The sequence below is a fragment of the Cavia porcellus genome, unplaced genomic scaffold, assembly GCF_034190915.1.
Source record: "Cavia porcellus strain 051 isolate PalLab524CR breed Dunkin Hartley unplaced genomic scaffold, mCavPor4.1 scaffold_8, whole genome shotgun sequence".
NCBI classification, from domain to species: domain Eukaryota; kingdom Metazoa; phylum Chordata; class Mammalia; order Rodentia; family Caviidae; genus Cavia; species Cavia porcellus.
In genome coordinates, this window is record NW_026947491.1 from 34,890,272 (window position 1) to 34,915,262 (window position 24,991).

The window sequence follows — 24,991 nt, forward strand, 5'->3', positions numbered from 1 at the left end:
ATGCAGTATGAAGGGGAGACTCAGTAAGAAGAATTCAGCAAGCTTCCATCAATGAGGTGAGTTTGCCCCTAAAACAGGAATAGAGTTTTTCACCTTCAATAGGTAAACAGGAGCAATAGAGAAGCCCCCTTCAAAAGTAGGCCATAGGAGAGCTTGGCAAGTGGGTGAGTGAGTCCTCCCTCCACACAGAGAATATCAGATAGGTTGAGGAGGGTGCCAATGAGGCCTCCCCCAACCTGGAGAAAATTAAGGGGGCCTGTGGGACACTCAGAGACACAGTAGGGTCACAACTGAGACCATCATTAAAAACAGGGAGATCTGGTGACTCTGATCAACCCTAGGACACAATAATAGCAAGAACTAGGGGCTGATTTCCATCAATACTCCTAGACTTGTCAGCCTAGAAAGAACACAGGACTCACTCAACAGGCCCTGCAGGGAGAGTTCAAGTGACTGACCCATCTCGTCATTGTGGGACCCAGCAATTGGACAAGCATCAACCTTATAGCAGGACCCCAAGATACAGACTACCAACAGTTGTCACTAGTGGGATTGAAGGACAACATATGAACCTGAAAGGGGAAAATGGCAAACAAAAAAGCAAAATACAATCTCAAAAATCTAGTCCACCAGCAGCAAGTACAGAAGACTTCATGGGACACGGAAAATAAGGATGTTGAAATACAGGACTTCAAAAGTAACACACTGGAAATCTCTGAAAAGACAGCAAGTGAAATAAAAACACAACTCCATGAGGCTGAAGAGGAAATCAAATTAGAAGTAATGTCTCATGTAAAAACAGAAATAACAACCTTGGTACAAGAGTTGCTCAGTGCGGCCAGAGAAGAAATAGATTTAAAAAAAAAAAAAGTACAGGAGCATGGGAAACTGAAACCTTGAGTGAACAATATAGAAAACAAGCAGAATTCATGAAACAAACTCAAAGAGACATCCAAGAAACAAAAACTTCTATTGAAAGCTGGAAAAACCATTTAAATGAAGCTAGGGATAGAATTTCAGACCTTAAGAATAGGATCACAATTAGCCATCAGGAAAGGATAGAACTTTTAAAAATAACAAAGCAGCATGAAATGACAATTCAGCAGCTTCAAGATGATGCCAAGAGAAACAATATAAGATTAATAGGCATCAGTGAAGATGCAGTCAATGCAAATGACATAACTAAAATATTCACAGAAGCAATAGCAGAAGATTTCCCCAACATGAGGAAAAAATCTAATATGCAGATAAGTGAGGCATATAGAATGCCAAATAATCACAACCAACATAAATCTACATCCAGACATATAATAATTAAGATCCCAGACATGCAGCATAAAAACAGAAAACTAAAAACTGTTTAGAGAAAAGATACAACTCACCTATCAAGGAAAGCCCATTAGAATCACAGCAGACTTTTCAGCACAAACCCTCAACTCAAGATGAGCTTGGAGTGAGGTGTTTCAAGTCCTAAAAGAAAACAACTTTCAACCCAGACTCAGGTACCCAGAAAAACTTCCATTCAAATGGAGAAACAAGATACTCCATGACAAAGAACAACTGAAGAAATTCATGTCCACCAAACCAACCTAGAAAGAGTATTGAAAGACATACTAGATAGAGATAAAAATGACCACAATCTCCAGAACAACAACAGAAAGAAACCACCAGGTAGGACAAGCAAATAACCAAAGGGGAAAAGCAGAAAGCAAACAACTGGAACATAACATGACAAAATCGAGCCAGTACATATCAGTTATATCCATAAATGTAAATGGCCTCAATTCACCTATCAAAAGAAATAAGTTGTCAGAATGGATCAAGAAACATAATCCTATAATATGCTGTACACAAGAAACACATCTGACCCAAAATGAAACCCATAAATTAAAAGTCAAAGGATAAAAACAGTATTCCATGAAACAGGAACACAGAAAAATCAGGGGTAACTAAATATTCTATTTGCAGACAACGTGAACTTTAGACCTAAAATGATTAAAAGAGATAAAGAAGGTCACTACATACTCAATAGTGAAACAATTCAAGAGAAAGAACTAACAATTAGAAATATATATGCACCAAAAACAGGAGCACACTACCATATAAGAAAAACCAAATACACAAGAACACCAATAATAATAATAATAGGGGACCGTAACATCCCATTGTCACAAACAGCTAGATCAACTAGACAAAAAGTCAGCAAAGAAATAATAGAACTGACTCATACCTGCGAGCAATTGGACTTAGTAGATGTTTACAGAGAGTTCCAGCAAACCACATCAGGATACACATTCTTCTCAGCTACACATGGGACATTCTCCAAAATAGACCGCATATTATCCCATAAAACATTCTTAAGTAAATGCAAAGGTATTGAAATTATCCCATGCATAATATCTGACCATAGTGCACTGAAATTGAAAATTACTGGCAAAAGAAATTGCAAAAGCTGCATAAATACATGAAAATTAAATAACAACCTTCTGAACAACCAGATGAAATTCAAGAAGAAATAAAGCAATACCTACAATTCAATGAAAATGCAGAAAAAAACATACTGCAATCTGTGGGATGCAATGAAAGTAGTCTTAAGAGGGAAATATATAGCAATAAATTGTCATATCAAGAAAACAGAATGAGCACAAATAACCTAATGCTTCACCTCAAGCTTCTAGAAAAAGAAGAGCAAGCTAAACCCAAAATTCATAGAAGAGAGGAAATTGCAAAAATTAGCAGAAATCAATGCAATTGAAACAAAAAACAATACAAAGAATTAATCAATCAGAAGCTGGTTTTCTGAGAAAATAAACAAACTTGACAAACCTCTAGCTAAGCTTATCAAGAAAAAGAATGAAAAAACCCACATTCATGCAATAAGGACTGAAAAGGGGGAAATTATTATAGATCCCATGGAAATTCAAAAGATCACGAATAGCTACTTTGAAAATCTCTATTCACATAGAGTGGAAAACACAGAGGAAATAAGACAAATTTCTAGAAACATATGAACTACCAAAGCTCAAAAAACAAAATATAGCAATTTTGAATAACTCCATATCAGCTACTGAAATTGAAAACATAATTTAAAAACTTAGAAAAGCACATGTCCTGATGGATTCATGGCTGAATTCTATAAGAAATTTAGAGAAGATTTGATGCCAATATTCCTTAAACTCTTCAGTGAAATTGACAATGAAACAACCCTCCCTAAATCATTCCTGTAGGCAAGTATTACTCTCATACCAAAACCAGAGAAAGATCCATCCAAAAAGGAGAACTATAGGCCAGTCTTACTAAAACATTGATGCAGAGACTCTCAATAAAATACTGGCAAATAGAATGAAGCAAATCATCAAGAAGATTATATATTATGACCAAATGGGATTCATTCCAGGAATGCAGGGATGGTTTAATATACACAAATCAATAAATGTAATACACCATATCAACAGAGTAAAAAATAAAAACCACATGGTCATCTCAATAGATGCAGAAAAAGTTTTTGATAAAGTCCAACAGCTTTTCACTATAAAAACCCTTCAGAAACTCAGAATATATGGTGTCTACCTCAATCTCATGAAAGCCATCTATGACAAACTAACAGCCAACACTATACTTACTGGACAAAAACTGAAAGCTTTCACTCTAAAACTAGGAAAAAGACAAGAATGTCCACTATCACTATTCATATTCAATATAGTTCTGGAAACAGTAGCCAGGGCAAACAGACAAGAGAGAGAAAAAGAATTAAGATAGGAAAGGAAGAAGTTAAATTATCACTATTTGCCGATGATATGATACTCTGTATAGAAGACCCAAAAAACTCCATTAAAAGACTTCTAGAGGTAATAAACAAATTCAGCAGTGTAGCTGGATACAAAGTCATCGCTCAAAAATCAATAGCATTCCTGTACACAAACAAAAACTCACTGAGAGAGAAATTATGAAAATAATGCCCTTCACAATAGCATCCAAAAAAATGAAATACTTAGGAATCAACCTAACTAAGAATGTAAAAGACCTATATGCTGAAAATTATGCTACAGTAAAAAAGGAGATTGAAGAGGACATTAGGAAATGGAAAGATATTCCTTGCTCTTGGTTAGGAATAACCAACATTATGAAAATGACCATACTCCCAAAACTGTTACACAAATTTAATGCAATCCCAGAAAAAGACCATTAAAATACCTCACAGATGTAGAGAAAACACTCCTAAAATTCATTTGGAAACAGAAGAAACCTAGAATAGCAAAAGCAATTTTGGGCAACAAAGGCAGGACAGGAGGCATCTCAATTCCTAACTTGAAAATATACTACAAAGCCACAATGATAAAATCAACATGGTACTGGCACAGAAGTAGACCTGAGGATCAATGGAACAAATTAGAAGAGGCAAGCACAACTACTAAGACACTCAGCCACCTTATATTTGACAAATGGGCTAAACATGTTCACTGGAAGAAAGATAGCCTCTTTAGTAGATAATGTTAGAAAAATTGGCTTTCCATATGGCAAAGACTGAAACTAGACCTATTCCTATCACCATGCACAAAACTAAATGGATCAAAGATGTAAATATTAAAACAAAACACTAAATCTACTGGGAGACAAGGTAGGTAGAAGTCTTGGAGACATAGGAATAGGCAGATAATTCATGAACACAATGCAACTGCATAGGAAACACTTCAAAGAATCAGTAACTGGGATCTCATATTATTGAAAAGTTCCTGCACTTCAAAAGAAATCACCAATATAGTGAAAAGAAAACCCACAAAATGAGAAAGAATTCTAGCTTACAATCTCTCAGACAAAGGACTTATATCCAGAACACATAAAGAATTGCAAAACATCAAGCCCCCCAAATACAAAGACCCTCTCCAAAAATGGTGAAGAAATACTGACCATGACTGGTCATTCAAGAAATGCAAATTAAAACAGCATTGAGATTTCATCCCACTTCAGAAAGAATAGTTGCCATCAAAGAAACAACTGATAACAAATATTGGTGAGGCTGCAGGGGAAAAAAAAAAACACTGATCCACTGTTGGTGGGAGTGTAGGCTGGTGCAGCCACTATGGAAATCACTATGGAGATTTCTCAGCAGACTAGAATTGGAAGTTCCATTCAGTCCCTACTGGGTATTATCCCAGAAAAATCTGAAAAGGTCATTTCACAGTTATATATGTACACCTATGTTAATAGCAGCACAATTTATAATAGCTAAATCTTGGAAACAACTAAAATGCCCATCAACTGCAGAGTTGATGAAAAAGACATGGTGTTTTTATACAATGGAATATTACTCAGCTATAAAAATGGATAATCTTGAGGCCTTCATAGGTAAATGGAGGCAACTTGAAACTCTCCTTATAAGTGAAATAAATAAGAATCATATTTATTAATATCACATTGTGTCTCTAGTGTAAAAAGTAATAACTGTAGGAGTAATAAAGCCCAAATGAGTAATTGCTATTTAAAATAGAAAGAACAAGAAAGTGCTCTAAAGGGTATAACTGCATGTATTTTTAAGTGTGTAAGATAGATAACCATATTACTGTTTTGTTGGATCCTTGAGCAGAACTGTTTGCAGTCTCACTGTTTGAATGTCCACTTTGTATGCTTTAATTTTGTAACTTGAACAGCTATTTCTAAGATGACAGTATGTATTTTATCAACTAGTGATTTCTTAGTGTTTATTTTTTTGAAATTCTGTATTATATTGGTACCCTTTTTTGTGTTTTGCTTTTTTTCCTCTTCAAATAAAAAATTTTAAAAAACAAGACAGTTTAAGTGACACAGGATTTCAAAACAAGGTAATAGGTTATCATAACGCCTCTTGTCTTCAAAATAGCGGCCTATACCTTCAGATATAGTAAAATCAAACAAACAGAAACAAAATAGAACCAATAAAAACAAAACAATGAATGCATTACATGACTTCAACCCAAGTTAATAGTAAATCCAAAATGGTTACCATAATATATTTTATTATTTTTGAAACAGCCATCCATGCCATCAGACACAACAAAATCAAAAATAAATAAATAAAACCCAACCAAACAAAACAATGAGAATAATACAGAATTTCAAAACAAGATAATACAGAATAAATGATGACCACTACCTTCGAACGGAGATCCCCCCTAGATGCTACATTGTGTATTGTTATCCTCTGAATGCAGCCTTTAAGGCTGCGAAGTCAGTGAAACACTAAACACTGCAAGCACTAAGTTGTATTTAAGGTCATTAGCTATGATTACAGCTGTGTCTCTCTGGCTCCGCCTGTTGGTTGGGGTGGGGGGCGGGACATTAGCTCTTCTGTCTCCCTGCCTGCAGGCCGGAAGGGGCTGGCATCTGGCTCTTCCCCAGTCAGCCTGAGTACGGCCGGCGCCGACTCACAGGAGGTCTTAGTGTCCTGTTGACTTCTTGCTCTCTTCTCACAGTCTGATTTTTTCTTTATCATGCTTTTGCTTCGCTTCCTTTTTCTCCTTTTTCTTGACTGAGTTTTGTTTAATATATTTTTTCTTGTAGTATTCAGAAGTTAGAACTTTCAGTTATCATTTTAATCATGGTTATTTGATTACAGAAGAAATTATACCTATCTGCCTTCTTAGAAATGAGATCCTCAGAAAGCTTTTATGGCAAATCACCAGCCCACTACTTTCAGGCTCATTGTGTATCTTTTAAAAAATGACATTTTCTTCATTGTTAGTTTTTGTAATCAGATTTTATTCAAATTCATACAGGTGTTTACTAAATTCTTTGCATTTATAGTCTGAGATCAATGAATAAATTTTTAATGGTCATTTGTAAGGGTTTGGAAACGACCACTTCGCACCTATTAGTGTTTGTCTGACTGTACAGTAACAAAGTGGCCTCTTGCCCCTCTGCACTTTGAGCATGGCTGTGCATTTGTGGCTGTTACTGCTCTACCTTATCCAGCTTCTCTGCGGCAAGACTGAGACTGTTAGCCCAGGTCCACGGAGCAGCTGTGCAGAAGCCCTTCTAGTGCTTGAACCACTTTAAGCTGAGTTTCCTTTGCTTCCAAATACGGGCATCCTAACTTATAAAGCTGGCTTTATATATCATTGGTTGAGGATATTGAGGGAGGTTTATCAGTCCTCTCCCAGGGCACAACCCAAACCTAAATGAAAGCAGTTAGTCCTTCCTCTGCTCCATCCTTCCGAACCACCTTGAAGGATGGCACTGTCACGACCACGGTGAGTTACTCTATCCACAGTCAGCGACTCCACTAGAATGTAGGTGTCAGGAGGGCAGAGATGGTGCCCCATTAGACTTGCTCTCCAGTCCTTCACACAGCACTTAGAGGACTGCAAGTCTATAGAAATGTTCCTTGAATGCAAGAATCAATTAATGAGTGACTTTCTCAGGGTAGAACATGTTTGGCTTACTTCTGAGTGTTGGTAGTAGTTCAGGCATTGCCCAGAGTCTCTCAATAACAATCTCAATAAAATGAGCTTTGTCATTGACAAATATATTTTTAATTCAATAAAGTACTCACAAGCTTGTATGTAATAATAATGGTGGCAGTGACTTAATACTAACTTAAACTACTTTGTGAGAAGCACATACATTTTGTTCGAATTTGGTATGTATCCTCAAATGTAGTTGCAGAATGTATCCTTGGAAATGGCAAGACTGTAGGTAAGTATGCCATACCAGAAATGTACAATCACACATTATGTTTTATTCTATGTTTTTACATTGTTTTTGCTTAAACAAGACTCCACGTGCTCTTAAATTTGCTACAACCTATTGGATCTTAGAAATTCAGACCTTTTAATTTTGTAAAATTCATATCTTTATCCTAAAATTTTATTTATGAAAATGGTCTAAAAGATTCAAAGAATCCATAGTTGACTAGAAAACAAAAAAATCATGTTTTATGTGGGTTATGCTTTGTCATATGACTAGAATTAGAAACTGACCTCTATCTCTACATTATTGAGAGAACTGCCTCTAACAACATTGAGCATACATTGGGCCTGCAGTGTAATCTTTCTTTTATTATTTTTTCCTGGGCTTTGCTTCAGAAACTGATTTGGGTTCCTTTAAGTCAAGGTAAATTAGTAAAGCATATCTGTTTGGGTCTAGAACAAAAGCCCAGAAGCAATGAAGATTTGCTGATAGAGCAGCTGTGACTTGACTCCTTGGCTTTCTCTGCTGATGTGTGACACTGCCTGATGCCTAATGCAGGAACTCCTGCTGCTGCCTTGGGCCCTGGCTGAGGCCATTACCAGTGCACCATCTGTCATGGTGTGGACCACATTGCCTCTGCGTGGAGTCACTATCTTCTGAGAATAGGTAGAGGTGGTGCTTCCGATTGATGGAGCGGGGGTCACAGATCTGTGTCCTAGCTGCGGGGAACATGAGAGCAGGCACTGTGCCTTATATTTTCAGACTTTACACTGGGAAACAAGATCCACCAGATAATGGAGCATTCATGAAACACAAGAAAAGTGATTCAGATGCTGAGCATGAAAATAAGTGATGTCTTTCCTTCTGGAATGTATCCAATCATAATTTAAACCACTTGTGCCCTAGGTTCAGTGGAGTTTCTTTTTTGATTCCATGCGACTCTCTGCGGTGTTCCTCCACAAACACAAAGCTGAGGTTTATCCTGCTTGTGCCTCAATAACACAACATCTCATGGTTTTTCAGGCCAGTCTCAACAAATTAAATAAATAAAAATAAACCTTTATTACATACTACTTCAGGAGATTCTGGAAAAAAACTACACACCAAATTACATACTCTGATTGCAGGGATGGTGTCTCAATTATTGCTCAATTATTCTTAGCCCAGTCTCTACATTAGAGTTATTTTCAGTAAATATATCCCAAATGGCATTTGGAATTCATCTCTCCTCAGCTAATTAGGCCACCAGGATAAGCTTTGAGAAATTTGGTTTTTCCTCATTATTTAGACTTTGTTCAGAGGAAGCAGACAGATATCCTAACATGTGCCAAATTTGACATATTGGAACTAGTTACCTGGGGAATTATACTAAGAGTTTTGAGGAAACAACCAGACTGACTAGTAGGAAATGTCTGGAATGATTAATGCCCACCCTGAGTGCCAAATGGAAGAGTACTGGCACCATTCTGGCATTGGCATGTACCGTCTCTAGCACACACATAAAGAAATCATTATTATATTTTTTAATTTAGTCAAAGCAAATAGAGTTTCTTCAAAAGTCTGATTATAAGCAATGATGCAAAGACATGTCCAAAAGTAAGAATCAACATTGAATCACAGAGTAAAAAGTGCCTCTCTAAAGAGAATCTTCGTATTATTTCAAATGGAGTTGGCTACATTCTTACTCAGCTGGCAGTAAAACAGACACATCACACTGAGAGAATCATTTTCAGCCATCTGGGTTATGCATGTGATGAAGATGCTTAGAAAGCACTTACCATTACCTTCCAAGGTGGTGTTATAATAGATAGTCCTGATATTCATTAGATTGCACATTGAAACAAGAAAAATCATGCAAGAGCAAAGAGCAGAAACTTAGAAGCAAGACCTGCGATGGGGTCAGCAAGGACAGAATGGCAAGCCCTAAAAGACATCAATAAAGGGACCTAATTCACAAAGTGCGTTGTGGCAAATACTTCCCAAGGTAAGAAATGATGCCTAATTCGGAGCAGGTCATAACATGGTGTCTCACAGAGACAAGGAGACCGTAAAATGGCTCCAGGTGACCTCAACTCATTGAAAACTTAGAAGCCTCTCCACTATCCCCTGTATCCAAGCTTTCCTCTACCTCCAACACACACACACACACACACACACGAAACATTCGAATGCTTTATGATCAGTTAACAAAACTATTATCCATGATTCTTATGTAATGATGGTTATAGTGGTAATAAATATTTATGAAAATTTATCATGTACCTGGTTTTATGGCAACATTTTACATATTAACATTTGAAGCAAAAAGTGAAACAGGTTTTACAAACATCTCAATTTTATAGTAGAAAAATCTGAAACTCAAACTTCTTTCTAAAAGTTCACAGAGCAGGTGTAAGTAGTGGAGTTGGAGGCTTGACCCTGCTCTTCTCACTGGAATGCTTTCAAAGTTGTTTTCTGTATTTAAATTGAGGGGAGACAGCTAATTTGGCATTTTCAACTGTTTGAAACATCTTCGTAAACAATAGCTCATATAACTTCTTATGTTAAGAAGGAAAGCACAGCAATTTTTCTTCTATTTGTTTTATAGCAGAGAATACTGAGATTCAAATGAAGATTTTTGCTGTGAGGCCACACAGCTGGAGGCCAGCCGAACTCACCAACCCTAAGGTGTTCTTAGGTATGAGCCACTAGATATAAAATCATGAAAGATGCATATCTTTGCTTGACATACAACAGAGATAGAAAGGATGGATTGATGCTCTACCCCCTCCTAGGACTCTTTGCACATTAAATATTAACTGTATTCATTTAACAATGATTGTCAACTAATGCTTCAGACACAAGTCATTCCGATACCCCTTCACAGATGAAAAATACTTCAGGAGTTATTTCAAATCGCTGATTTTATGACTGAGCAGAAAAATAAAACACCAAGTTGTGAACTTACCTTATCCATTCTATTATAATTTAATCTAGAATGCTCCTGTCCCCATTCAAAGTTTATATAATGAAGATTCTTCAAAAAGGATTTATCGCATGTGCTGAGTGTGTTGGTCATCCCAGCTACTCAGCAGGCTGAGCCAGGAAGACTGCAAGTTCAAGATCAGTCTGGCTAACTTAGCGAGGCCCTGCCTCAATGATGAAATAAAAAGGGCTGAAGATGTAGGTCAGTGATCTGGGTTCAGTTCTCGGTACTGAATTATGTTGCATGGAAAAAATTTTCATTCTTTGCTCTGAAATCCAAAGAGAATTTCCTTAGACTGAAATTGTAAAAATAAAAAGCTGTTTATATATGCGCAATATACCCATGCATAGAGTGCTCCATGTTAAAAAGAGTGTAAGGATGTCTTGATAAGAACCTGCCTAATACACTGCAAGCAGTTGTATCACATGCTCTCCAAAAAATTGCAGAAGAAAAATACATTTGGCAAATTTTTTGTTGTTCTGTTGAAAAACAGTTAAGACTGGCCAGCAGATGCCACTATTGTCAGTTGTATATTTTCAAGGTTCAAATATAGAAAATCAATCAATACCCAAAAAATGCTGTAAATAAAATAAAAGTAATCAATCATGTTATCTTTTAAAAATTAAGTCACTAAAGTACTGCATAATATAATCTTATTATATGTACTTAATAAAATAATTAAAATTTTGGCAAGTAAAATATATGTATTAGGTTATTAGAAAAAAATTAACAAGGGAGAGGACAAGATTTCTATATTTGAAAATGGCTATTTTGAAAAATTAAAAGCTTTTGTAGCAGCAAGTGTGAACCAATAGAAACTTTTATTAATCAAGATACATTCTACCCTGAAGAGTGACATTAAAGAGAAAAATGAAACGAATCAGTGTTGTTCTTCTCCACTATTCTTGCGACATTATAAAAATTTTACATTTATAAAACCAATATTCAATTGTAAAGTAGTTCTTGCATGATTCATTATCAATTATGGCATTATCCTCCATTTCCATCAGTGAAGTATTTTTAAAAATAATTTAAGCCAGTAATTATAGAAGACACATTGCCCTTTTCTAAACTGGTCGCAAATAGCATGCAAGGAGACAGCTAAGCATAACTGCGCTTTCCAGTGACACCTGTGTCTTTCTGAAAATATTCCTGGGATGCCACTGCATATTTTCTTTGAAAATCATCAGTTCCACAAAATGTCTGTAAAACATAGTGCATATAAATATTTCATAAAGGTTCATGTGGAGTCAAATTCTTCCATACAGTTTAATTAATTTAATTTAGCCACAATAAAACTAAATTTATACCGTTGAGTAGGCTTTCTAATAGTTGTTATGAAGGGTGTGGAATAAACAGACCTCTGTCCTTAAGCAAAGCATATGGTAGAATAAAGTAGAAGCTTTTTGTCTGAGTAGACCCAACCTGACCAAAAAGTTTCTGTTCGTACATATAAATGGGCCCATTAAATGGTAAAGCCTTATAAAAATGCTTTAAGAACTAAATAAATAAAAATGTAAAGTTCTCTTCAATGCCCAGCACAAAGGAATTGAGCAGTGCTAGTTTTTACGTAAATAATGGTCTTGGAAAAGAGGTAACATGGGCAGTTGAAAAGAGTGATATATAAAGTAATAAAATTCATGTGGAACTTAAAAGAAGCTGTTATAGACAAAAGTATTGAGAGAGACTTTATGAAGGAGATAACGTTTACAGAATGCTTAAATGCTTCAAGATTCTCACCAGCAGAGTTGGGGGGTGATCTTATTTTAGATGGAAACAGTGCTATCTACTGAGAAATTGGGGCAAAATAGAGACAAAAATATTTGAACAAAGCAGCAACTCTTTAACTGCAATAAGGTAAAAGAAATAATACCAGTATCAAACCAAGAATTTTGACTTTTCCTGTTTGCATTCAGATCATGCCTAAAAAAATCTTCAGTTAAAAAATGCTAATTCAAAAACTGACAAAGACAATAAACAAGCAATCAAGAAAAAACAATACCCACATGGTATATAGGAGACTATCTCCATCCATTCTAACAATTTCGTAAGTATAAATTCAAATGATTAAATGTCATGTTATATCCCATTAGATAAAGGGAAAAGAGGGTTATACGTTACTGAAAATGTGAATGAAATAAAAATTTTATACCCTTTCAATGGTGATCTCAATTTCTAAGGAGACTGAGGATAGATCAATGTAGTAGTCCAAGGGTCTGTTCCTGGCCTTGGGAAAGAATTGTTCAGTTCCACCAGTTTCCATGTGTCCCTGCACCTTGACCTTCAGGAGTAAACATTTCTTTGACTGGTTAGGACTCAGTCATATAAGTTGGTTGACCAAGCACTTAGAAGTACCGCAAGTTTTTGTCAGTCTTCCAATCCATATTTCATTTGTCACCAGAAGGGTGTCCACCAAACAAGAGTTGTCTCCATACCAACTGCAACAACTAAATAACTTCTTGAAATTCCTGAAGTGGTTTTAGGCTCATAGACCCTTGTGGTGAAGGGTTCTTTATAACACGTAAAGAAAATGAAAACAAAGTGCTATTGTGTCACACAAAGATGTTTATTACTTAAATGTTTATAAATTATAAGACTTTAATAATGAAACAAAACATTTTTGGAAAATGTTACATACTCCATATTAATGTTTATTATTGGTTTAAGGCACATAGTGCAAAATACTTCTTTTTTCTGATACAGAGATTCCCTAATGTTTACTTAACCACATTGGCACAAATTGATTTAGTACCTTACCTGATACAATAGAGCCCTAGTAAATGTTGGGAGGGGCACTTTGTGGGTAAAACTAGCACACTATGATTTACTGGCAAAAATCTATTGGTAGATTCTGTTTGACTTATCTTTCTTACATAGAAAAAAATATTTATCACTCTGTCTTTTAAAATTATATTACTAAGTAATACACATTTAAATTAACCAATGGAAAAATATCTCTGAACATCTGTGAATTTCCCTCTGAACAGTTAATTTTTATACCATCTTTTTTGTTCTGAGTTTCAGACACCTCCAACATAAAATAACCTGAGCATTTTTATTAAAAATTTTGTGTTTGTAAACATAATTTTATGTTTACCAAAATAAGATCTTCAAAATTTTAAGAATTCTCATTTTTCAATTTGGTTAATAAAATACATTACATAATGTTTAGAAAATAGATTTTTAAAAATACTAGCTATATATATATATATAAAACCGTTACAAAGTTATAATACTATATAAATATTATAAAAACACATTACTCTTCTAAGTACAATCAAATTGGAGGTAGATTTTAAAAATCAAATTATAATGTATCATGACTTCTAATACCCACAAAATTTTATATTTAGTATTTAACTCAAGCATGAATTTTTAATATAAAATTTGTACCATATTTTCAGAACTTATTTTTATTCATTGAACCACCACAATCCATAATTATAATCAAAGGAAAAATTAAGGTATTCATACTGTATCAGTAGAAAGTATAATGGCTATGTATTTTTGATGTAACTATTGATTTCATATTCACCTGACAGATTACACAGTGCTTCTAGTAGTTTTGAGTAAATTCTTTTCCTAATTTTTACTCATTCCATTTTAACAGCAGAATAAACATTTCATTGTATAATAGGATTCTAGGCAGACATTTACATGTGTGTTCAATCATACCATGTAATTGTGGTCCAGTCTAAACTGTTAACAGCAACAATGTCTTGGCATCATCCCATCAAACATGTCTGTATTTCCTACCATAAATTACATTATTTTAAAATGCTCCTGCCTATGTTTATGGTTTTGAGTGATTTGAATCCCTGGTAAGCACCTTGAGAAGAAGGCAGAGACCTGCTGGATATGGAAATCTCAGGACGAGAAAAGTAAAGAAAGGAGCACCATTTATTTGCACATTCCAGAGACTCTTTCCTCTTTGGAGCATCCTTCCCTCTTCTGAATGTTTATACTACTTGAATTGGGAGACCAGTAGTCGTGTGAGGAACACACTTTCCACAGAACCCTCCACATCTGCCATAGACTTTGGTTCCATCCTAAAAATAGGAAGGGGCATAAGTACAGGAGAATATTATACAAGTTGGTATCAGAGTGCACAGAGCAGAAAAAGCAACTGTTTTGAATCACATGGCTCACATCATTACCCTTGTGCTCCTAAAAAGTTACATTTGTAGTCAAAACCATATCTATTAGTTCAAATTGATGGTTGTAAGAAAGTTAGAAGGGAATTAGATACTCTGAGATTCATATCAGCTGGTTGGTAATTATAAAGCACATATACATAACTGCACTTCATCTCGATCTACATTATTTTTCATCAGTGTATCTATTTGGCCTTCAACTATTTGAATTTTCTGTCCATATTTTCAAAATTTTATATGACTCTCTTGACTAAATTTTTTTTAAAAAGATGTTTTACAAAATTGATCTTTAAAATACACTACTCATCCTCTACCCCATTCATCTGAAACCTCTCATGGAAACCTTGGAAACAAATCATGGAGAAAAGTATACATTAAAATGAAGGAAGAAAAAATAACCCCACTGAAGTGGCAATTGTAATAGAGAAGAACTAAAAGGAGATCAGAAGGGGAGCTGCAGGGGAGCATCCTCTGCACAGTGCTTTCCATCCTTAAGTTCAAATCAAAAGATTTGATAGGATGAGACACAAATAGGTGGACCACATGACTTGTCTGGAGAAGGTAAACCGTTGTTATTTCTACTCTGGGAGGAAAGGAAGAGTCAAGAAGGAAACTTGTTTCTTGGGACATTTTGAGATGGGAACATGTTTTAAGATGTGGAGGTTAAAGTCTTTTTAACTTCAGATGATCTAAGTAAATGGAGAGAGAATGATGGCAAAACTCAACTTTGTATACTTTCTTATTCTATTTGGGGATTGAAGTAAACTTTAATCTTTATTAAACTTAGTGTTAGATGAAAATGTTTGCATTTCCACTAAGTATTTCAGGGTGTAAGTCTCAGATTTATAACTGCTACCAGGCTTCCAAAAAACGTTGTCATGGCTGTTTGTATTTCATAGACATGATAGATTCAATAGTTTTTAAACCAAATTAGTCAAATAAATTAAATGTCTTAAAGAAATTAGAAAAAGGTGGAGGTAGAAGTTCTCTGTGAGTTATATAAGTAATTTTGAGAAGTTAAATAGCAACAAAATGAATATTATTAAATACTCATATCTCCTGGTGACTTTTCTCAGAACAGAGTCTTTAAACAAAAGATAGAAAAAAGCAGGATACATGAGTTCAGAGTATTTTATTGAAATGCTTCACATTTTACCCACTTTGAGTATATTTTAAATGAGTAAATAATTTATTCCTATTTTTAGTCAAAAAATTAGACCTAAATGCCTAAAAATGCCTAAAAATATGTTTTGAATATTTACTAATTTAGTATATAGAAGAATTAGTAAATTTAAAATTATTCGGTTATTAAGGGATAATTTTATAGGCCTCAGAAAAAGTGTTTTAAGAAATATGAATATGAGAATACTGAATTTCACTTAGAAGTAATGTTTATAGAAGTGGGAACATAACGTTGGTCGTTTTATGAAAAGAAAGAAGAATCACAAAGCATTGGAGTGAACAGGGCTCTTTCTGGTGCTGCCTTACATGCAGCAATGGTGCCAACACTTATAACCTACAGATAAAGCCATGTTATCCAACAAACAATGACCCTAAAACGGAAAGAACTTCGTTAAAGTGTGGTGTGCGCTATACCGGTGGCAAAATTAAGTGGACTCTCTTGCAAGAGATGAGTCAGAACAAGAAAGTAAAAGTGTAAAGTACATGTACCAACTCTGCACAATGAATGTAACCATTATGCACTGTAATCAGGTACTAATAAAAATTGTGAAAATAACTATATAAAGTTATAAACGTATATAGAAATACAATATAGTAATCTTGATATAGCAAATAACCATTATCTACATTATTATTTAACAATGTAATCTACCTAGCTAGCCCAGAAAATACTGATACAACATAAATACATAATCCTAATTCTTGAAAACACTGGGAAAGACATTTTTTAAATGACAAGTGGCCTCAACACTCCTATCACCAGATTAAAGTCATGAGATAAGCAAACCAAAAATTTAACCCCCACTTTGAAATATTAAACTCTACAAATCTTTAATAATTACGGTATATTTGAAACCATTACCTCTTCCTAAAATGTCTATATTGGCTGCAAACTTGAGACAAAGTCTGTATGTCCTGGCATTTGGTGCTTCATGGTCAGATATCTGTAGCTCATGTGCGGAGATACAGACGATATAGATATAGAGATAGAGATAGAGATAGAGATAGAGATAGAGATAGATATAGATATAGAGGTAGATACAGAGAGGGTGATAGAGATAGATATGGATATTCTCTATAATAAAAAAGGAATTTGATTTCTTTTCACAAAACAGTGTTGTACCCTATGCAATGACTAACTCCCTCTGCGTGACTTAAACTTGAAGTAGCAGACCTTTGCCGCTGCTTCAGCAGCAGTCCCCCAGCTGGTGCGGCCAGCGAGACTTACTTGGGCTCTGTGTACTATGGCAGAGGCAGACCTCCCCTGAGCAAGCCATTTGGCAGTGCTCGATATCTTCATGCCAGTTCCTGCCAGATTAATGCTGAACTGTCCCTGGAGGTAAACAAAAGCAAAAAGGAGACTCATTCATAAAGTACATAAGCATAATCTTGTCCGGCAGCATCAAATTACTCAAATTACCTTTCAAGGGTCTTTTATAGAATGAAAGAAATAATATTGATATAGCCTTATCATAAAGAAAATGAATGCTAAGGATTTTAAAAACCACTGCAAATAAATCTTCTCAATTACAAGTAAGAATCAAATTTATACTACCTGTTGTTTGTGCTGGAGGAATTCTGTGCAACCCCAGAGTTCTACAACATGACAGCTAGAGATTCTGTAGCGACTGTCAATCCTGACAGAGGGGGATTCAGAGAGCCAAACACTTGCCGGACTAATCCTCCCTGTTAAAATTTTTCACTCTGCTCAAAAACTTTTGTGATATTACACTTATCTAAGACATTTTCTGAAATCTTTTATTCTTGTGCCATTCCCTTTTGTAGTAAAATTATTACTTCTTTCACTACCGAATGTGGTATTTTTCACAGTAGCTATTATGTCCTTTTTAAGCATTCAGAAGTGGATGTGTGATACCACATGATATAGTTTGTATTATTTGGACACCCTGGCAGTTTTATGAACTAATTTTTTTCATGTACAAGACAATTTTTATGTCAAACTAATTAACACTATTTATGTTAATAATTGAATTGCATATATCTGTTGATTGAGAAAATGAGCACCATGCCATTACAGTACAGACTTATATACCAAAAAGTACAAGTGCCTACTAATTCAGCCTACAGACAAAATGCATGAACATTTAGAGCAATTTTAAGACGTTCTGAGACACATCATAATATCCCAATGACAAAGACTCTCACAAAACTTGAGCAAGACTCTGATGAAACACTGAGATTTATATTATGTGAATAAAAATATTATTGTATCATGAAGGTAAAGGCTAAATAGTAAATGTATTTATAATATGAATTATTATTGTTAGAATAACCGGATATCAATTTAGCTTATTAACTTCAATTTCTTAGTGACTTACATTGCATGTTATCTAAAAACAAAAACAAATACATTGATAAAACAATGAAAATATAGATTTTCCATAGCAAAAATAATTATATAATTTCCAAACACTTGCAGCATCATTTGGTTCTGAAATTGAGATTTTGACCTGGATGTTTGCTTCATTGCTGAATTCCTAGAATAGGGCCTACATACTCAAGAAGTGTCTTTGAATGCATAGATTAAGTGCTGAATTCTAAGTGTTAAGTGGGAACGCTGTAAAAGAAGTACATGAACACACAGACCCTTCACACCCCATAATGGTGACTAGCACTACCTTTTGGATAATTAACTTGTTTTTATTTTTGCACTGCATACTTCCGTACCGTATTCCTTCAGAGGTAAGCTACCCACCAAATAATATTCCCAACACATAGTTCTCTGTAACCAGATGCTGACTGAGCATCTAGGTTTGGGCCACTCAGCTTTTACCACTTCATACTGGCATGCCATCCATCCACCCATTCATTTTCTACCTCCAGACTAAGCAAGAATATGTTCAGAAGTTCAGAAAAGCATCCAAAGGTTATCCAGAGATTCCAGGGTCCTTAATACAGTCAGCGGTGTCCAGAAATATCTGACTCCATTTCCCCGAACTACTATTTGTGAGTTTTATGTCAGTACTTAGCCCTTATTTTGAAAGCTATGTAATAAAGACACATAAACTGGTGAAATAATTCAACTGAAATTTGGAGTGATTTTGAAAGAGATAAAAATACATTGATATTCTTTGCGTTAAAATTAATTGAATGGAAAAGTATCAAATACTGCAGGAACTCAGAAATCAGGATCTCAGTTTAAATCTGATAAGTGAAATAGCCTTGGAAGATTGTATATGTAATGACATAATGCAATTATAAAACTGTTAAGTTAATAGGAAAAAACTAGTACATTCTGATGCAGTATCAGAAATAATAAATGAGTGAATAAATATATTAATTAGTTACTTTATTTTAATTTAAACCACCATAAACCCATTCTTTAACCTGAAAAAATTAGTTCATTATGGCAGCCGATAACAAATAGAATAGTAAATAGATTTACTGTGTATATTAAGATATAAAATGATGTTATATGGTACAGATAGTAAAAAGGTTTTTGTAGTAAAAGTTTTGAAGGCAAAGCAATTAACATCCACCATTTCACAAAGTTGCCATTTTGTGGAAAAAACAATTAAAATCTGATCATGTTCTGCACTAGATCTCTAGACTTGTTCACTTCCATATGTACCACAGTGCACCCGCTGACCTACATGTCCCTATTTCTTCCCCATGCCCACCACCAGTGGTCACGACTATTTCATTCTTTGCCTCTGTATAAATAGCATTTCTTTAGATTCTGCATATGCTTGAGAAATATGCAATATTTTTTTTTCTTTCTGTGTATAGTTTATTTCATTTAGCCTAAAGTTCTCTGGGTTCTTTCATACTATAGACAATGATAAGTCCACATTCTTTTTGGAAGACTAAGTGATGTTCCATTGTACAAGTGTATCATGGCTTCTTTATCAATGCATTCACTGATGGACATTCAGGTTGTTTCCATTATGCAGCAGTCAGCATGTGAGTGAAGACACCTTTATGAGGTATTGATTCAATTTCCCTTTGGCTTATGCTGAATAGTGGGATTGTTGTGTTATACAGGTTTTAAATTCTTTAAAAAAAATTCCACACTTTCCCATAATGGATGTTGCAATAACTGTGCTCATCAAGTGCCTAGGCTGAGTTAGCCTTTGATTTACTTGTTGGTGTTTTTTTGTATATCTTGCACTGCTGAAGCAAGAACACTGATTTGTTTTTTAAATTTCATTGTTTGTTTTTCTGCCATTGAGTTGTATGAGTCCTTTATAAATTTTTAGATGTTAACCTTTTATCCGATGTAGGGTTCGCAAATATTTCCCCAATCTGTAGCCTGCAAGTTTACTTTATTGCTTGATTCCTTACATGTACAAAACTTTTTAAAATTTTATTTAAAGAAAGACTAAACAAAACAGAAAATAGATAGAAACAATGCATACATTCAGAGGAAAAAATAAGAAATCACTAGTTGATGTTTACATATTGTCGTTTTACAAATACTTGTTCAAGATACAAAAATGGAACATGTAAAGTGGGAATTCAAACAGTGAGACTGAAAACAGTTCTGTTCAACTGTCCAACAGAAACTTAGTAACATGGATACCAATCCTATAAACTTAAACATACATGCAGCTATCCATATCTTCATTTATGTTTAGATTAAACAAACTAAAGCAGGTTAAAATCATTCTGAACAAAGAATAATAGTATTGCTGGATTTCACATCATGACACTCTGTGATCTGCACTGGGTACTGTAGTGTCTTTTTTTAAAATTTAATTTAAAGAAAGACTAAACAAAACAGAAAATGGGTAGAAATAATACATAATTTCAAAGAAAAAATAAACAGTAAAAAATCACTAGTTGATCATTACAGATTGTTTTCTTACAAAAGTTATTCAAGATACTAAAGTGGAGCTTATAAAGTGGGAATTCAAACAGTGAGATTGCGAGCAATTCTGTTCAACTATCCAATAAAAACTTAGAAATATGGTTATCAATTCTATACACTTAAACATATATGCAGTCATCCATATCTTCAATTATGTTGAGAATGAATAAACCCAAGCAAGCTAATATCACTCTGAACAAAGAATAATACTATTGTTGGGTTTCACATTATGACACTCCAGGATCAGCACTGGGTATTTTAGTGTCTCTTTTTTCTTCAAAGTATCAGTTCATTTCATCATGTGTCATATGATCAGTTCCCAGTTTAAACTGTTTATACATGCATGAGTCTTAACATATATTTCTATCCTTTCTATATTAGAGGGAGAAACAAAACAAAGCAAGGCAAAACAAAACATATTCCTATAAACACATGAAATGAAATAAACATATAAAGAGGTTTGTACAAATTGTTCTACCATGGTTCCTGTATTGTCTCTTGTGATCTCCAATAGAATTGGCTATATCATCAGACATAGTATAATTGAATATATCAGTACGTAACTGTATTAATAAAAATACAACTTTGTGTATAGTATAAAACTTCAAAAACTGGCAGTTATCAAACCAGAATGTCATAGAGTCTTGTCATCTTTAATGTAGTTGCCTATACTCTCAGACTTGATACCATCAATCATAGCAGTTTTGCATAAAGTCTTCTCTGCCTCACTTCTGTTATTCCTTTTTTGCTATCAGTTGTCTGTTTATCTTCTTCATTCTGTTTTCTGCTCCATTCATTGAGCCTCTCTGCCACTATTCCTGGAATCCTAGTACTTTTCTCTCTCTCTAGGATGCCCTGGAGTATTCTCTGTAGAGTTGGATTGGTGGTTGCGAATTTCCCAAGTTTCTCTTTGTCTTGGAAGCATCTTGTTTCTCCATTAATTTCTAGAGGCAGTTTAGCAGGGTATATCAATCTGGGCTGGAGGTTATGTTCTTTCAGGACTTGGAATATTTCACCCCAAACTCTTCTTGACTTGATGATTTGTATCGAGAAGTCTGCCATTATTTTGATGGGCCTTCCTCTATAGGTTATCTGTTTCTTGCCTCTAACAGCTTTTAATATTCTGTTCTTATATTGAATTTCTGAGATCTTATTATATGCCTGGGTGTAGCTCTGTTTTGGTTGTAGGTGGCTGGAGTTCTGTATGCCTCATATATCAGAATATCATTTCCTTTTCTTATGTTTGGGAAGTTTCCCTTAATTATTTCTGTGAATAACCTTTGTAGTTCCTTTGTTTGTACCCTAGCTTCTTCATTCACATTCTTTATTCTAAGTTGTAGATCCTTTTGTCATCTTCTAGCCTTTGTATTGTTACTGCTTGTTTCCTTGTTATTTTTAAAAAGTTTTCCCTTCATACTCCCACATTGCAAAATTGTCCTTCAGTTTGGATAATCTATCCTTAGTTTCTTTCAAGCTGATTTGCCATCTTTCCATAGAGTTTTTAATTTCCTGATGATCTCCTTGATTCTGCTTCATATATTCTATATTTTTTAATATTCTTCATCAAATGGTTCTCTCCTTTGAGTTCTTCCCTTCTTCCATCTGTGTCTGCTTGAGGGGTGCTTAGTATCTCTTTTATAATCTTCTTATATCTTGCTTTATTTGGCTAAATATTTCACTTTAGAACTCATCTATGAGGACCCAAATATATCTCTTTATGTCGACTGGTGCTGTGTCTGATATTATATGTTTGCTGTTCTCATTCTCCTTTGTATCTACCTGCTCTGGTCAATGTTCTCAGGGTTGCAACCTGGGGACTTTTTGTTGCTTCCTCTTCCCATCTTTTTTACTTCTTCCAGGAGGCCCCAGTTTCTTTCTTTGTTGGTTACAATTCTGAAGTGCACTGGCTAGATGACCTTTCATACTGCCATGTGCTAGTGAGTTGCAGACAGGGACAGCATATGCTGGCCCCTCTCCTCTGGATCAGTCAAGCTGCTGTGGCCTGAACTGTGTTACTTTGCACTGCCTCCCCTCAGGGTGGCGGCTGGAGCACAGAGGTTGTGGTGGTGGTGGCAGCAGCAGCGGACTTTGCGCCACCTCCCTCCAGATCATCAGTAGCAGCAGCGATGGTGAGGGCAGGGGCAGCCAGTGGGCACCAAGTCGCTTCACTCCCCCAGCCTCTGGCAGGCCCGTGGTGACAGGTCTTGCTGGCGGCCCATTGCACCAGAGGGGGTATCAGTCAAGCTGCTGTGGCCTACACTGTCAAACTTCTGAACTTTCACTGGGTTAGTATGGTTAGTGTGTGCCACCGGGGGATAGGGACTTAATTTTGGATAACCTATTGGGTCTCAACCAGGTCACGGTGACCCAGGCCTAGCTCACTCCACCAATCCCATTCGGGAAGGAAACAATTGACTGAAGTCACTGCTGCCCCTTGTAATTGCCAGTCCCAGAATGTCCTCTGCTAGAGCCCCCCTATTTATTGATTGGCTCCACTCCCACCACTCACCACAGGTCGTAGGCACCCTGCCAACTCAGCTCTCCTTTTGCCTCGCCAAAGCCTGAACTCAATGTCTAAGCAGCAGGACCTCGGATGGCTCAGCAAGTTGCAATGGGACCTCGAAAGGTTGGCAAGTCACCTTAATTTCTTGGAATGAAAGAATTCATCTCCCTCTGTTTGTGGCTCCCCACTCTGTATTACGTTGAATTCTAAGTTGACTATCAGGGAGTCTCTGTAGCCAGTTATTATCTATCTGCCATCTTTGCTCCTCCCCACATGTACAAAACTTTTTTGGTTATATACAGTATATATTTTTGCTTTAGTGACCTAAGTTTTTGAAGTAACACACATAAAAATATCACTGCCAAGACTAATTCCAAAAGCTTCTTTACATTTTCTTCTGGAAGTTTTGTAGCTTCTGGCCTTACTTTAAGGTTACTTTTATCCATTTTGAGTTGATTGATGATTATGATTTAAGATAAAGTTTTTATTTCATTCATTTTTATGTGTAAATCCAATTTTTAACACTATTTGTTGAAAAGACTAGTCCTTTTCCATTGTATCTTCTTGGTGTGTTTGTCAAAACTTAGTTAAATATGTTTGGATTTCTTCTTATTGTGGTCTATATTCTATCTTACTTGTATATACCTGTTTTCACTCTAGTAATGTACTATTTTGATTGTTATCATTTTGTAATATATTTTTAAATCAGGACAGCTGGTGCCTCCAGTTTTGTTTTTCATTCTCAGAGTAATTGTGGCTATGTGTTTTATGTTTCCCTTCAGATTTTAGCATTTTTCTCTATTTCTGTGAACCATGTCATTGGGATTTTGATAGACATTGTGTTCCACTTACTTTCAATAGCATAGACAGTCCAACAATATTGTTTCTTTCATTTCATAAGCATAGAAAATCTCCCATTTCTTTGTGTCTCTTGTTAATTTATTTTATCAAATTTTATAATTTTCATCATAAAGATTTTTTCCCTTATTTAAATATATTCCTATATTTTAGGATTTTAGAAACACTATTTTAATAGAATAGTAGGGTTTTTAATTTGTTTTTAGTTAGGTCAATATTTGCATATAACAATAGTACTGAATTTTGCATGGCATTTTATCCTGCAATTTTACTTGAAATTACTCATTTGAAATCAGTTCCACTAGTGTGGTTTGTGTGTGTGCATGTGTTTGTAAAATCTCTGAGTGTTTAAAAATTTTAAAACAAAAAGAATAAAAACAATGATACAAAATTTCAAAACAAAATAATAGAAAAACAATTGTTAACATATTATGTATCATTATCTTCAAAGTAAAATATGGGCATAAAATATAGGCATAAAAATGATCAAACAATGAAATCACAAACAGTTCTTTTAGATGAATGAGGAGAGATTAGTAGTAAATTATATAGTTTTTTCCTTTTGAGTCATTTCTTCTTTCATTTTCTCAAGATCTATTGTACATTTTGGAGCTTATAGATTCTTTCAGTTTTTTACAGTAGGGAAAAATATGATGTTTAAAGCTGTGAATCTGATTCATTTCACTCATGAGTATGGTCTCAAGTTGCATTGATGTTCCTATAAAAGCCTCTCTGAGTTTTTTTCTCACATGAAATCATGTCACCTGTTAAGTAGAGAAAATTTTACTACCTTTTGCATTTGAATCCCTTTCTTATTTTTATTTTATTTTATC

The 24,991-nt window shown here is 35.0% G+C and overlaps 1 protein-coding gene across 4 annotated transcripts in view; it reads right to left on the reverse strand.

The window, feature by feature from the left end:
• Positions 1–13,185: 13,185 nt before the first annotated feature.
• Positions 13,186–24,991, reverse strand: part of Adamts20 (ADAM metallopeptidase with thrombospondin type 1 motif 20) — a 164,573-nt gene continuing 152,767 nt past the window's right edge. For 3 of the 4 annotated variants that reach the window (XM_063254584.1, XM_063254583.1, XM_063254585.1), the window contains 2 exons: positions 17,195–17,299; positions 13,186–14,679 (listed from right to left, as the gene is read on the reverse strand). In XM_063254584.1, coding sequence (XP_063110654.1) covers positions 14,590–14,679; positions 17,195–17,299 — 195 coding nt within the window. In that variant the 3' untranslated portion in view covers positions 13,186–14,589. Of the gene's footprint in view, positions 14,680–17,194; positions 17,300–24,991 lie in introns of those variants that run through there. The other variant, XR_010049214.1, reaches the window with a different exon arrangement.